Source organism: Mangifera indica, chromosome 18 (assembly GCF_011075055.1).
Source record: "Mangifera indica cultivar Alphonso chromosome 18, CATAS_Mindica_2.1, whole genome shotgun sequence".
Taxonomy (NCBI): domain Eukaryota; kingdom Viridiplantae; phylum Streptophyta; class Magnoliopsida; order Sapindales; family Anacardiaceae; genus Mangifera; species Mangifera indica.
In genome coordinates, this window is record NC_058154.1 from 8,638,145 (window position 1) to 8,653,358 (window position 15,214).

The 15,214-nt window shown below is 31.7% G+C and overlaps 2 protein-coding genes and 1 long non-coding RNA gene across 3 annotated transcripts; 2 read left to right on the forward strand and 1 right to left on the reverse strand.

Moving 5' to 3' along the window:
• Positions 1-1,367: 1,367 nt before the first annotated feature.
• LOC123201354 (endochitinase B-like) lies at positions 1,368-2,988 on the reverse strand. Its single transcript, XM_044616824.1, has 2 exons — positions 2,507-2,988; positions 1,368-1,949 (listed from the first exon to the last, which is right to left on the reverse strand). The coding sequence occupies exons 1-2, from the start codon at positions 2,928-2,930 to the stop codon at positions 1,546-1,548; spliced, it is 828 nt and encodes a 275-aa protein (XP_044472759.1). The 5' UTR covers positions 2,931-2,988; the 3' UTR covers positions 1,368-1,545.
• Positions 2,989-11,501: 8,513 nt separating this feature from the next.
• Positions 11,502-13,542, forward strand: LOC123201397. Its single transcript, XR_006498815.1, has 3 exons — positions 11,502-11,612; positions 12,244-12,474; positions 13,482-13,542. It is a non-coding gene; the product is annotated as an uncharacterized LOC123201397 (long non-coding RNA).
• Positions 13,543-13,604: 62 nt separating this feature from the next.
• Positions 13,605-14,445, forward strand: LOC123201670. The gene is made up of 2 exons (XM_044617257.1): positions 13,605-13,745; positions 13,896-14,445. Exons 1-2 carry the CDS (start codon positions 13,605-13,607, stop codon positions 14,208-14,210), a joined length of 456 nt encoding a protein of 151 aa, XP_044473192.1. The 3' UTR covers positions 14,211-14,445.
• Positions 14,446-15,214: the final 769 nt, after the last annotated feature.

Sequence of the window (15,214 nt, forward strand, 5' to 3'; positions counted from 1 at the left end):
TGTGTGAAGAGGTACGGGAATGGGTGGGGGTGCATAGAATATAAAAAATATATATTATATTAATAATATATATATATATATATATAGATATTATTAATATAATATAAATAATATATATATTATATTATATATATTATTAATATAATATATATTATTATATTATATTAATAATATAATATATATATATATATATATATATATATATATATATATACATTTACTGCACCCTTTATATATAAAGGGGTGAGTGGAGGGTGCGGGAAATGCATTTCCCGCACCCCTTTATATAATATAAAGGGATGCAATTTCACGCACTTTTTAGTAAATTTTTGCACTCTTTCACGCACATGTATCAATTCCCGCACCCTTTCACGTACCCGTACCCGTACCCTTTGGTCAATTCCCGCACCCTTTCACATTTTCACTCACCCGTTTGTATTTTTACGCACCCCTTTACATTTTCACGCACCCGTTTGTATTTTCACGCACCCCTTCATATTTTCACGCACCCGTTTGTATTTTTACGCAACCTTTCACATTTTCACGCACTTGTTTATATTTTTACGCACTTGTTTTGTATTTTCATGCACCCGTTTATATTTTCATGCACCCCTTTACATTTTTATGCACTCATTTGTATTTTTACACACTCGTTTGTATTTTCATTCCCTTCCCGCACCCCTTAACACTTTCCTGCACCCCTTTGAGAAAATGCACCATTTTGAGAAAAAACATACCATTTTCGATATATCCATTATTTTTCATATATATCAATCAATTTTAAATTTAATTATTTTATAAATTTATAGATTTTATAAAATAAATTTTATAAAATTTGTAGATTTTATTCATAAATTTTATTCAATCTATAGATTTTCAATGTGTTTTTCAATTTTATTCATAGATTAAAATTTTCAATCTGTAGATTTTATTCAATCTGTAGTATATCTGTTTTTCAATCTATAGATTTTATTCATTACAGATAAATTAATCTTAATGTGTATAGTTAAATGTAAGTAATTAATCAACGAAATACTACGGTAAACGTTGAGAAATTAAATGAGGGTATTTTTGGAATGAAAAATTCAATTTGCTTAAAAAGGTAAAACGTATGAATTGCTGCCAAAAAACGTTTAAGCGGGAAAGTGACTGTCTATTTTAATTAATATCCCGAAGAAAATGCGATAATTTTAGAACATCAAATATGTGTCTAACTATCGAACAATTACTTCCTCAACTGCCTATTGCCAGTGACGGACCGAAACTCAATAAATAATAATAATGTATATTTGCGATGGAGTATTAATTTAAATATTAATGGTAATATATTATTATAATTAAAAAAAAAATAAACTAAACATATATAATGAAGAAACAAATTTTATTGTATTATTCATCGTTCTTTCATTTATTTCATTGGAGTAACATAAAATTCCCTCAGATTATTACTCAAACAAGTTGTTTAATAAAACAACTTTTTATGACATTATTTCATCACCAAGCTTAGAACAATTCACTCCAAAGGCTCCGAAGAATATTAAGAATCTAGCATGATAGATTCTGGCCAGGATCCACGCCAAATTTGCTGCAATAATCTTTGTAATATCCAATACGAGCGTTAACTTTATCAGGCTGCTTGCCACCACATTCAAGAGCACCATTAATTTTCTGAATGGTTGCCCCAAAGCCTTGGTTCACAACTGAGTGAACATTGTTCATCCAGAACCACAAGGAAGCCTTGAAGGAGACAGCAGGGTCGTTGGACACTGTTTCTGGGGCATTAAGTCCGTCGAACCCCTCGTCTTTTCCACAGGCTCCATAGTTGTAGTTCCAGGTTAGCTGCAGAGGTCCTCGGCCATAGTACTTCTTTCCGGCGACACAGGGGTATTGGGTGTATGATGGGTCACAATAGGCGTTTGACTTGTCGATCTCTTCAGTGTAGCATAAATCTGCAAAATGAAGCAATGTTTTTTCTCTTATTAGCGACCTTTCTTAGAAGATTTCCTGTCGAGGGTAACATTACTTACAATTGAATATTTTAATGATAATTTAAAAATGTGATTGAGATATCAAATAAAGACAAACCTGATATATTTAAGAGGTGATGATTTCAGGAGATAATAAATTGTAAAGTTTATTAAGGCCTAGTAACTTATTATACATTGACCGGTCATCACTTAAAAACAAATATAGTATAGTTTTTATAATTAAAAGTTGTCATTCACTGAGAATTTAGGAACAGAAGAGCCGTCACTCTTATGCAAATAATTTTAGCACCATTACAGATTCACAATGTTATGAATTCAAATTGTGTGATATTCCAAGTGATCATATAATCTTAAAAGTTTTAAATAAGTATTTTATAACCTATGCATAAATATAAATCTTACAACCTTCCCTTTTCCATGGCTACAAACTTGTTCGCTTAGCTAATGTTATTATTAATATCGACATGTTACGCTGAAAATAGATTGATGCAAGTAAAAGAGAGATAAAATCAACTTACGTCCAGTTTCATGAGTAACATGAGCAAAAAAGGCAGCAATCTCTCGTTTGGATTCATCAGCAGAGCCTGATCCAAACTGGGGAAACGAATTGGCAGCATTGAGAAATCCATCTCTTGTATAGAAGGTCTTTCCAACACAGCTTGCATCAGCTTGATTCTTTATCCCATCAAAGAAATCAGCTGTAACAATACTGGCAACACTACCACCACCGCTTGGTGTGGGAGATGGCGTTGTGCTACAAGGACCCTCTCTACACCCCTTGCCACAGTAGGCCTCGCCAGTGCCACAGTAACCAAACTCACTGCAACACAGGTTTGCAGCACAGCCACAGTTTTGAGACATCACATTTTTGGGAATAATGGCCAAGGCAAATATGCCCAGCAGAGCAAGTGTAAGCAAATCTTTTCTCATGTTGAGAGCCATGAGGTATGAGTGATGATTGAGAAGGAGAGAAAGGATTGTTGATGGGTGAAAACTTAGCAGAGATAGGTGGCTATTTATAGAGTTCCGGAGGGAGTTTGCGGGTCAGAAATGGCGATAGACTTGTCAAGAAAACATTAAAGATTAGGGATGCGTTGTCATGGATGTTGATCTTCGATATAATCATGTTGAAAAGTCTTGATGAATATCCACGATTCGTCCTCGATTAGTGGCGTAAAACTGCTGCACAGCCATCAAAGATCCTATAGATAAGCTCTATGCTCTTTTATTTATTTAAATTCATGTCAGATTGTGTTAAATTGCGTTAAGATTTGAGTTAGAGTTGAAAATTTTATATGATTTTAATTTAAATAGAGTGAAAGTTGAGAATTTCTAACATAAAACTCAAACAAATATAATATAAATGTAATCCGATAATAACATGAATGTAAAATCTAATTTTCAACAAAAATAAGTTTGTATTTACATTCTTAAATACAAAACTCACAAATAATAAATTATTGTTTAAAATTAAACTAAGTTAATACGTGCAAGTCAAGAGGAAGATTTCAGAGCTACTGGAAGAGTAGAGTAGAAAAGTCAATACGCAGACTCCCTGAACGTTTTATTTAAGAAATTGGTACCAAGATAGTCAACAATTCTACATACATCGAATACGCTCTAACATAATTAAATACACTCCCCGTTAATTATATTCACTTGCCAGAAAATTTAACTCTTTTATGGAGAAATTATATTATAAATATATAGTGTCTCATTATTTTTTTTAATAATTGAAGATCGTATTCATATTTATTAGATAACTAAATTTAAAATATAATAATTATTTTTTTGAATAACCATTCAATCTTTGTGTGGTCAGAGTCTTGAATTGTTTCTGGAACTCTAAAAATCATATACATATTCAAAGTACTTTAGAAAGTCTAACGGAATACCTGAACTTCATTATGAAATTGAAATAAACATATGGATTTTGACTTTCTTAAATGGCCATTCGATCAAAAAGTTTAAGACTATGAGATCAGAGTCGACAATTGTCTCTAATCTGTAACAAGCAATATCCGTATGTAACTTTGATTCCTTGAAAAATGTGGCTTTAATTAGGGAACCATTCTTGTAAGAAATTTCAGTCAAGTCTTCGTCGGCCAATTCTAGTTTTAATTTCTTCTGTCTTTTGGGAGGTGCCAAATTAACTATGTTTCGTGTGAAAAATGTGATTGATCAATAATATTATTCGTGGATATTAAAAATAATAAGGGATAGATATTTTGAGCATATACTAATAAATATTCTTCATACTTTTTATCAATGAGGGGGTAGAGATGATAGTAGATCACTATATTGAGTTAATTTTGATGTAACCAACAAGACCCATTATAGGTCATGACAAGGTTTGTCATTTGATAGGCTTTTGCATTGGACTAACTTGATAAAAACTCAAGGCTCGAGGTATGATGCAAAGGCTAGGCCATGCCCTCTTGAGTTAATAGATCAGATTGCAAACTCTTATAGGTTGGTTTTAAAAAATGAATTTTTATTTTTCAATTAAGTAAAATTAATTTATAATTTTTTTGGACCACTACAATATCAAGTCATATCAGATTGGTTAATCCATCCAAAAAAATTAGTCTAATAGTATTGAGTATGATTAAGCCACCGTGTAAGTTTTATCTCATGGTTAGGAACATGACCCACTAAGCCTACAAGCTTAACACGACCTATTTTGTTTTTTTAATATTGGGCTGTGCCAAAATGCTCAATCCGACCCATTTGACACCTTTAGTGAGGGAAAAATGATTAATTAATATTTTTTTTTGAAATAGGAGCAAAGGGAAACATATATTTTTTACTTCAAAGAAATGATAAAAATAAAATATGCTAATTACACTCGTTTCACATATTTTTTCTTCTTTTTTTCAAGTGAGGAACATTTTTGGCATTAATGTTTTTCATTAAGCATACCTTTAGACTTGTCACCTCTTATAAAAATGGAGCTAAAACATTGATTTTGCCTTGATGAAAGATTCATAATTAAAAATAATCTTAACCTCCATATATATATATATATGCAATTTTGGACATGGTATTAATTAGTGGATATTAAAATAATAAAGGATATCTTGAGCATATCCTAACAAATATTCTTCATACTTTTTATCAATGAGGGGTAGAGATGATAGTATGCCGCTATACCGCGTTAATTTCAGCACTATCGACAAGACCCATGTTTGGGTCATGACAAGACTTATTATTTGATAGACTTTTGCATTGAACTCACTTGACAAAAACTTAAGACTTGAGATACGATGCAAAGACTGGGTTGTGCCCTCATAAACTTAATAGACCAGGCTACAAACTTTTGTAAGTTGGTTTAAAAAATAATTTTTATTTTTTAATAAAGTAAAATTAACTTTTAATTTTTTTGGACTACTATAGTATTCAGCCGTATTGGATTGATTAATCCATCCAAAAAAATTAATAAAAAAATTAGTCCAATAATACTGAGTACGATCAGGCCAACCTGCAAGCTTTATCTCATGGTCAGGGACACAAGCCACTAAGCGCACAAGCTTAACATGACTTGCTTTTTTCAATATTAGGTTGTGCCAAAATGCCTAGGCCTAACCCATTTAACACCTTTAGTAACGGAAAAATGACTAATTAATAATTTCTTTTTAAATAGGAGCAAAGGTAAAGATACATTTTGCTTCAAAGAAATGATAAAAATAAAATATGCTAATTCCACTCATTTTACATATTTTTTCTTCTTCGTTTCAAATGAAAAACATTTTTTGCACTAATGTTTTTCATTGAGCGTGCCTTTAGACTTGTCAAGTCTTATTAAAATGGAGCAAAAATGTTGATTTCTCCTTGATGAAAGATTTATAATTAAAGATACTCTTAACCTCCAAATACATATATATGCAATTTTAACCATTGTAATGCATCAATATAAAGTATCTTAAACATATAATCTTAATTATTTTATTTAAAAAAAAAAAAACTCAATTTAATGAGATATATATGTTTAAAATTGGTAAATGAAATTTTCAGTTCAAGTCTCAATAATAATATTTTTAAATTACTTTTTTTTATTAGCTCAAATCAATTAATTTGAACAGGTTGACATGAATCTTCTTGTGCGTGTAAATTACGGAGTTGAAATAAAAGAAAGATTGAGTGAGTTGTCAATAAAAACAACTAGAAGAAAAGATGGGATAATTAGGGTTTTGGATTTTTGTGTTCATTCAAGACAAAATGATGCTTGATCTTTCCGGTATGAGACAAACTTCCATATCCTAAATAGCTAGGCACTTCATAACTTGTGACACACAATCAAAGCTGCTATAGTCTTCTAATTTTATTATATATATATATATATATATATATATATATATATATATATATATATATATATATATATATATATATATATATTCAATACACAATTAAATATATAATTAATGTGTTATTATTTACTCAAAAATGTGTATATATAGTTTTATTAACATCTCAAAATTCAGTGATATAATTGATGTATACGCGACTCCATTGTCATTTTTGGATTCTAAGTCATTCTGAAGTCTCCATGCAGCCTTTGAAGCCAAGAAGAATAAAGTTCTAGCGAATCTCAAGTCAAAGGAAGCATTACACATTCAATTTTGGCCCAAAACCACTTTTGGGTATAGTCTCATTGCATAAACCCAAGGTCCAAGTGAATAGCTAGCTCCAAATGATCCAAAAGTGTGATTTCGGAAGTCCATCAATGGCCGAAACGTCCACGCATCATTTTGAGAAACTCAAAGAGCCCAAAATTGGTTTTTAGTTATATTAGAACTAAATTAGAATTTTGTTATTTTAGTTAGGAAATATCATTCCTAAAATTAAGGAAAAAACAACTAATTTTTGTCTTTAGTTAATTACTATATATGGTTTTGGTTTATAATGAATGACTTAACTTAATTCATATCATTTTAGTTGACTTTTGTGGGAAATATTGTATCATTGTCATCCATGCCTCTTATATAAAGGGGTGAATCTTCATTTGTAATAGGTTGGTTAGCATTTGAATGAAAATTTGAAGAAAGTTTTGTTGGTTTTTATCTCATTTCCTTTATCCAATCATTCTTGGTTGAATACCCCAAGGTTGGTGGAACTTTCCTTTATGCCTTAGTTACACTTTATGTTTCCCTTGAAATCTAAAGTGTGAAGACTTGAATGTGTGTTGTATGCCTCAGATTACTGTTTATAATGTGTGTTTTTTGCAATTTCCAGTTTTTGTCAAAAGACTTTGAAGCTAGTTTTGAATGTTTTATTGATTGAGTTATGGTTGACATTATATACTGTTAGAAAGCTCTTTGAATGCTTTTTCCAATGATATATAATTTGTAATATTTGGAGGTCATTTGATTGGTTAAAATTAAGAGACAAATTGTTGTTGTGTCAAATGAATAGTAATTTTCAGAATTGAGTTTGTGTGTTATTGCATTGTCTTGATGGAAATGCTCCAATAATAAGTTACTATATTCACATTATGTAACTCAAGACACAATGATTGGATCCATAACTATTATATCACATTATATAATGTAAAGCACAATAATTAAATTCATAATCACTACACCAAGTAAGTTAAGATTTCACAAGTATAACAAAAACTTGAACCCAAACCTTCATTCACTTTAAAAGTTTATGCTCCACAAATTTTACTAACCTTTACGGTCACATCTTATATATTAGTAATAATATAATCCTAGTTTTAGTTTTTCTTAGAAGGAAGTATAGTGTTGTTTAATCTCATATATTTGTTAAATTATTGGCATGACACTTCTTTATACCATGAAACAATGAAGAAACACTTCAAATTTACACTGCCTAATCAATTGAACAGGAATTTGAAGAAAAAGATAAACCCTACAAGTGGACTTGTTGGGAAGAAAGAGAGAGATGTGTTTGAATATTGCCTTGAATTTTTATAAAAAATGAAATCAAAAGCATTACAATATAATTATTTTTAAATTGAGTATTATTATATGTGCAACTCTGTGTATAAATAATGACGTATTATAATGTGATTGGATAGTTAAAAATTTTAAAAAAAATTCAATCACTTAATAACACACTATTGTTTGTGTATAAAATTATATATAAAAATTATGTACATAATTTTATTGTTCCAAATTTTGCAAAAAAGTGGCTCTAATTTGGCAATCCATGTAAAGCCAAACCATAGTCATTGATCTCCTGTTAAGAAAATACAAAACTACAAAATCTCAACCATTAACTAAAAAATGACATCATTTTGATTTTATGCTAACACACTTTTAATTAACTCTTCCATTATCCTTTAGACTGTGTGAACTTGTGTTGTTTAAGACCATTAATTGGCTTCAAGGTGCAATCTCCTATAGCCTCATTCTCAACATCCTCCCTCAAATCATATTGTTTGAAAAATAATATGGTTTGCGAAGAGAATGAAGTGAAGGCAAAAATCAGATGTAACAAAACCACTGCACTTCTCCAGCATGATCTCTTTTCATTACATCATTTCCCACTAGCAAAACAAAAAGCACAAAAATATTGCATACCATCCTTATAGTGTTTTTATCCTCCCTGAATCTCATTAGTGCATATTAATGAGTGAAATGCCAACGAGAAACTACAACACCATTACATCTTCCCTTCTTATGAACAATCACACAAATGACAATTTATGCAACCTTTCACCAAGAGATTTTATTCTAAAGAACAATATAACAACTACACTGTTGGACCATTAGGTGTTTTAATGATAATAAAAATAAAGTTAAAATGTTTAACATTGTCTAAGTAATGTCATAAAACATTACTAAATGGATAAATTTTGAAAAATACAGAATCAAACTCTAATACAACCATGCTTGAGCACACCCATATATAATACAAATTCAACCATGCACAAGGATAAACAAGATTGTGTACATCCCTGTACACGACTTTGTAATTCTGCCCTCCTTCAAATAGGTCAAGTACACTCGTGCATGCCCAATTTTAGGTCATTCTCGAGGAAGAGTCTCCTATGAATTCTTCCTCATTCAATTCAAGCTAGAGTCAATGCAGGAAAAAGCCAAAGACTCATGCACACCTGTGCATAAGAACTTCACATGCCTATTCATGATCAAATATGAAGACTCACAAGCAAAGTCTCATGTTTATCGTGGTTGTGCAAGGTCAAGGTCAAAGTCAAGCTTAAATGCACACCCCGTGTGTCCTCAATAAAAGGAGTCATGAGGAGGATCCTGTGCATGGAACAACCATGTATTATGAAGAAGTCAAAGCAAAGTCAAATGCATGCCCGTTCAAAGGTCATGTATGCTTGTATTTTGGCCAAATTTCAACCGTTCATGCTCATCATTCACAGCTTTGAAATTCTGAAAGGCTCATGCATATAAAGTGATGTACAATCGTGCATAAGAAATGCACACCTATGTAGACATTTGGTGAGAACAAAAATTGATCATTGGAGGTCTAACCAAGGTTTTCATTTAAAAAGAAGATTTTTAGGTCATGCGCGCTTGTGATCATTGAATTTCAAGAGAAATCTGTACCTTACAAGTGTCAACGGTTACAAATCTCACCCCAACAACTTTTTCAACATATTTTGCTTATAAATTGGAGTGAATTCAAGTTGCAAAATGTTAAGAACTTTATTGTATCAATCTATAAGCATCTTCTTCTCACAAAGCGTTCTATTCTTCTCTCACTAAACTTATTTTCATACTCTTAAGAGAAATATTTGTGCTTAATTAATTTGTGTAATAAACTTGTGCAAGTTTCAAGTTATATTAGTGGAATTTCAAGTCGATTACTTAAAAAAATTGATATAGGAGGCTTGGTAGAGAAAATTTTAAACCGCTATAAACACTGAGCTTTTTCTAACTCTTCTCTTTAATTTTTGCTCTTACAATTGTTTGTGTTGAAAATTTAAATTGTGATTAAATTTTTAGAAGATCCTATTAAGCCTCCTCTAGGATCACATTAGCCATTAGGGTGTTTCCATACACAACACAAGTTTAAATTGCTTACACCGAGCAACCACAAAACATTTGCAGAAATAATGTTGCCAACAACAACTCACACAACAGCAAGATATATTTGAACCACTACACATTTTCCAGCACTCATAATAAAACAATGTCACTGATTTATTTCTCCAGTTTCATCAACTATTTCATGACCTTTTCTTGTGTAATTAGTTACTTGAACTAAAGCAGTTACATTTAATATTAGCCTCAGCCATACAAACCTATTCACAGATAAAGGTTTTGTGAATAGATCATCCACCTGATGCTTAATAGGCACATAATAAATTGATACAGTTTTGTAGCTACTTGTTATTCCCTAACAAGGTGCACATCAATTTTGATGAGTTTAGGACGACTGTGACAAACAAAACTCGATGCCAACATATTCAAACCCTGATTATCACACCAACTACTGCTAGACCAACACGGGAAACTTATCAATGGATGTAATATTAACTTATTTATTGAGTAGATTAAAGAGTTTATTGTTGTTACAGGGATAATGTTGTTTATCTTATTATGTAACAAAAACTAATAGTCTATACTCCAATTGTTGTTACAAAGATTGTATGAATATGATGCCATCCGTGTAGTCCTTTTTTATTGAGTTGTCAATTATTTTTGGGGCCAAAAGACTTATTCCCACCCAAGGTTTGGTCTGTTTCAAAACTCTCGTCTGCTAAGTTTTAAAAACTTAAATACCCACTTATTATCTAATTTTTGTTAAAAATTCTCTATTAGTACAAAGGTAAAAACATCTTCGTTTGACGAAAATAGAGAATTTTAACAGAATTGGATAATAAATAGATAATTAAATTTTTAAAACTTAACAGATAAAAATTTATAATTGACCAAACCTTGGGTTGGAATATGTTTTTTAGCCTTATTTTTAGAGATGATAATGGGGCCGGTAAAGGAGGTAGGGAAAACTCTTATCCCCAATATGAGAATAATAGAGAATCTCTATCCTTTCGACGCAAGAAAAAAAAAATTTTCCTTCCCCTCCTTGTTCTTGCAGAAAAATCCATTCTCTTTTCCTTTTTCATCATTACTTAAAAAATAACTGAATAATTATTAAATGCCAAAACGTATTGTAATAATTAAAACTTTAACGATAATCAATATTTAAGAGTTTAAGAGATACGTAAAAGAAAAACAAACTAGAGAGATAACAAATAAAAGATATATTTATTCTCATTCTTGATTACAAAATTTAAGTTATTTAGATTTCTAATAGATAATCATCTCCCCATTTAGAGAAAGGTAGGCTAGAAACTTGATTTAGAATGTTGAATTGTCATTCCTAATTTTCTCACGTGTCATTTTTAATTAACCTTACACTAATCCAACATTGTGTTGTGAACCCTTGATTCGTGACCTGAACGTTCCCAAAGTCAAATGGAGTAAGCAGCACTATAATTTGGGGCTTCAGTCAAGCAATTGTTTTCAAACATGAGGGCATTTTAGTCAGTTCGCTATACTTTGGTTAGAAATTAAAATCTATCTTCTTTCACATCCGCACCGCAAGCGCATTCGAGAAATTCTCGTTATCATTTCGACTCCTCTTCACTTCACACTCTCCCTTCCTTCCTTTCTTCTGGTACGTGGGCTTTCGATACTTTACGTTTTAGCTCTTCTTTTTATTCAGATTTTTGAGCTTCCTACCTTTCATTTTTCACTCAAGCCCTAACATAATTATTTTTTTTTTAAAATCTAATGAAAAACTAAATGTTGTATGAAAAATAATTCATGAAGAGAGGGGTTGGGTTTAATGGTTTGTGGATTTAGATATTTAGAGTTTGTTTATATTAATTTATAGATGTTTGCAATTTATGTGTATTGCATTGGCTATGTTAAAATTAAGAAATGTGGATTAAAGATGAGATTTTTAATCTGCTCAACACTATTTCTTGCTTTTTATTTGATGAATTTCGAATATATTACACTAAAATAAGCCTATTTGAAAATAATTTTTTTGTGAAACAATGACAAGAATTGGTGAGGAGAGGGCTTTGGTTTAATGTGTTCTGGTTTTCAGATAGTTTTATTTTCATTTATTTATTAATGTTTGTGATTATGTTGTTGAATATGAGATTTTGAAGGCTTTATTGGGATTTTGCCCATGGCCTCAAAACGTCAAAATAAAGTTCTAGTGTTATCTTTTAGCATTCATAATATTGTTATGCTTGCGGTTTTTGAAATTTTGATTTTTTTTTTTTTCCTTTGTTTAGGTTCTTTTTGTTTGGGATTAGGTTTGGTGGAGAATGAGTTGTATTCAGGCTACTAGTGTTGGCAAGCCTTGTGCAACTCTCCCAAATGGAGCCCAATTACAGCATCCACCTGGTACGACACATTGTACATTGTTGAAACTAACATATAAGCAGGGTGCACCCCAGTTGAAATCTCAGCAACGAAGCCCAATTGTTTGCTTGTTTGGTGATAAAGACAAGTCTAAAGATACGGTATGAAAGAAGCCCTCTTTAATCTAAGCCTTCGTAAGTGTGTGTTAGTAGCTGATTGGTGAGTGCTGATAATTTGTTTGATATAAGCTCATGATGGCATAGGAATGTACTTCAACTAGTTGAATTAGCAATTCTGATAAGCTAGTCAAGGGGTCATGCTTGTAGTTTCCTTTCCTAAGGTATTCTCTAGGCTACTACTTACTGGACCACATGCCACAAATTTCCTCTGCCTCACTTAGAGATTATTATAGGGCACACTGGGGGTGTGTTTTCAAGCTAGAGTTTGCTGAATAGATTCAAGGGATTTCTATGTTTTATCTCAAAGAAAGAAAAGAAGAAAATATCTAAATAATCGGTTTTCTGCTTGTGTTTCCATTCTTGCAACCAAAAAGTTCTGATATTTTGAGTGGCCTGCATATGACCTGGTTTATTGATGATTGGAATTAACTGCACCCAAAAAGTCCACGATAAAGTACCTTTTTTTGTTAAAATAGAAAGGATAAAGTATCATAAAATAGAGTTTAAGCTTGTCTCTTTATTAGCAGAAGCTCCATGCTATTAAGTTTTGGAACAAGCTTAAGTCTTTCAGTACATTAACTTTGTTCTTGATTCTAATATGTTTTGTTATTTCCAAATGGTCAATTTCATCTCACTGATGCATTCAGCTTAGACTTCATTTTTTCAGGTTGTCTATTTTGCTCCTTTATGCACAGTTTATCCCTTGTGAGTCATTGCGATATTATCAGCTTTTTCTTAAATTATATTTAATTTGATATCAATTATGAAGACATCCAGTATCTGCTGATGAATAATGGGGGATTTAATCTTTTGTTAAATATATTAATTTGAAAATAAAGAGGTCATTTTATTATCCGAAGCTCACGGTATGGAGACCTTCACCATTTTGCTAGAGCTGAGAGACTGGAGTATGAGATGCTCAATTTTTCCTAAAAGTAACTTTGCTGTCCATAAAGTTATGTACATCTGATCTCCTTATTTTTCATTAGAAATCTCCATGGGATGCATTTGGGAAAGCTATGGGAAATTTGAGAAACTTAGGGGCAGTCTAAGGGGAGGATCTGTAGAGGCATGTGGAGAAGGCAGCAGACGGAAGTGGTGGAAAGTCCGCCATGATGGAAGTGGTGGCAAAAGTGCCAAGTGGCACTGGTGGCAGTGGTGGTAGTGGTGGAGAATCAGAGGATGAAGGCTGGGGTGGGATCATAGATGAAACCGCGCAAGTCATATTAGCAACACTTGGCATAATATTTGTGGTAAAATGTCTTTTTCCCTTCATCTTTGTTACATTGAGCATATTAAATCTTTATTGTAATGTCCTGAGAAAAGACATTTAGTTTTCAATTTTCCAAAGTTCAAAACGGTGTATCTTTCACATAATTGCAATCTTAATTCATTGATTGCAGTATATTTATATACTTCATGGTGAGGAGTTGACTCTATTAGCAAGAGACTACCTGAAGTATCTATTTGGAAAAGGTTACAAGAGTGTTCGTTTAACAAATGCAATGGAATGGTGGGAAGATTTCCTCGAGCTTTTCAAAGAAGAGGAATCTATCGATGATGAGAATTGGTTGGAGAAGGTAATCATTAATACCCCAACATGTTATGACAGTCCAGAGAAATACAGACGTTTGCTTGAAGCTTACATGGAATCACAACAAGAAGAAGAAGAAGAAGATGATGATAATGATGATGGTGATAATAATGATGATTTATAATCCCATATTTTGCTGCAATCATCTTTCCCTTATTTTTCTTCCTGCACATCTTACAAACTTGTGTGTGCAACTTTTAAGGTGAAACTAGCATTAATACTCTTTTGTTTCCCAAGATGATGAAGATCTTTTTTGTTGTTGAATAGCAATTGAAACTTGATTCTACTTAAGGTTATTCAAGTTTCAAGACTTAAAGTTTAAGTTGCCAATAGACTTCGGAAATTTTTCTTTCTTTCAAGTCCTGGCAGCAATGGAAAGCTTATTTCCCCGATATTCTTATCCAAAGTTGAATACAGGTTAAGCACGACATGATGAAACATGAAAACAATCCAAAGCTTTCCATGTTTCCCAAGGCGTTAGACATGGCAACTCTTGTTTGCTTCCTTTGACAGAAACCAAAAGTAAGTTTCCTTTAATTTTATAGACAATTATTCCTTTTACATTAGGTATTTGTTCTAGTACAGAGGCCACAAGAGATTTCCACTTATTTTTGTTTTCTTAATGCACAGTTGTGAATAATGTTATTGTAAAGTGTACATTCACTGTTATTCTGCATTTTGAGGCACATCATATCAATCATTCCCACCTGAAACTACAATGGATTGCTCATAGATTTTTAGCTAAAGTGGAAGAGATATCAATAGAAGTAACATCATAACTTCTCTGTGTATATCTGTATCTATAATATTGATTAATGGACTGAAAGTAGAATGCAGGCAATCGAATATGTTTCTAGCTTAAGGAATTTGCCCTAATTTATATCAACAAAACCATGTACACACAATTGGGTATATAAATAATAAGTTAGTTTGTTATTAGATAATTTTGAATTATGAATAAAATTCAACTATCATCTGTGTGCCTAGTTGTATGAATGATTTTGTATGCTAAGAACAAGTATAGAATACCTTCTTAACCGTTCAAAATAGTAAAACTTCTGTAGGATCTTTTCTTTCAATTTTGCCTAAAGATCCTAGGCAACAAATATGAGAGGAAAATTAAAAGCT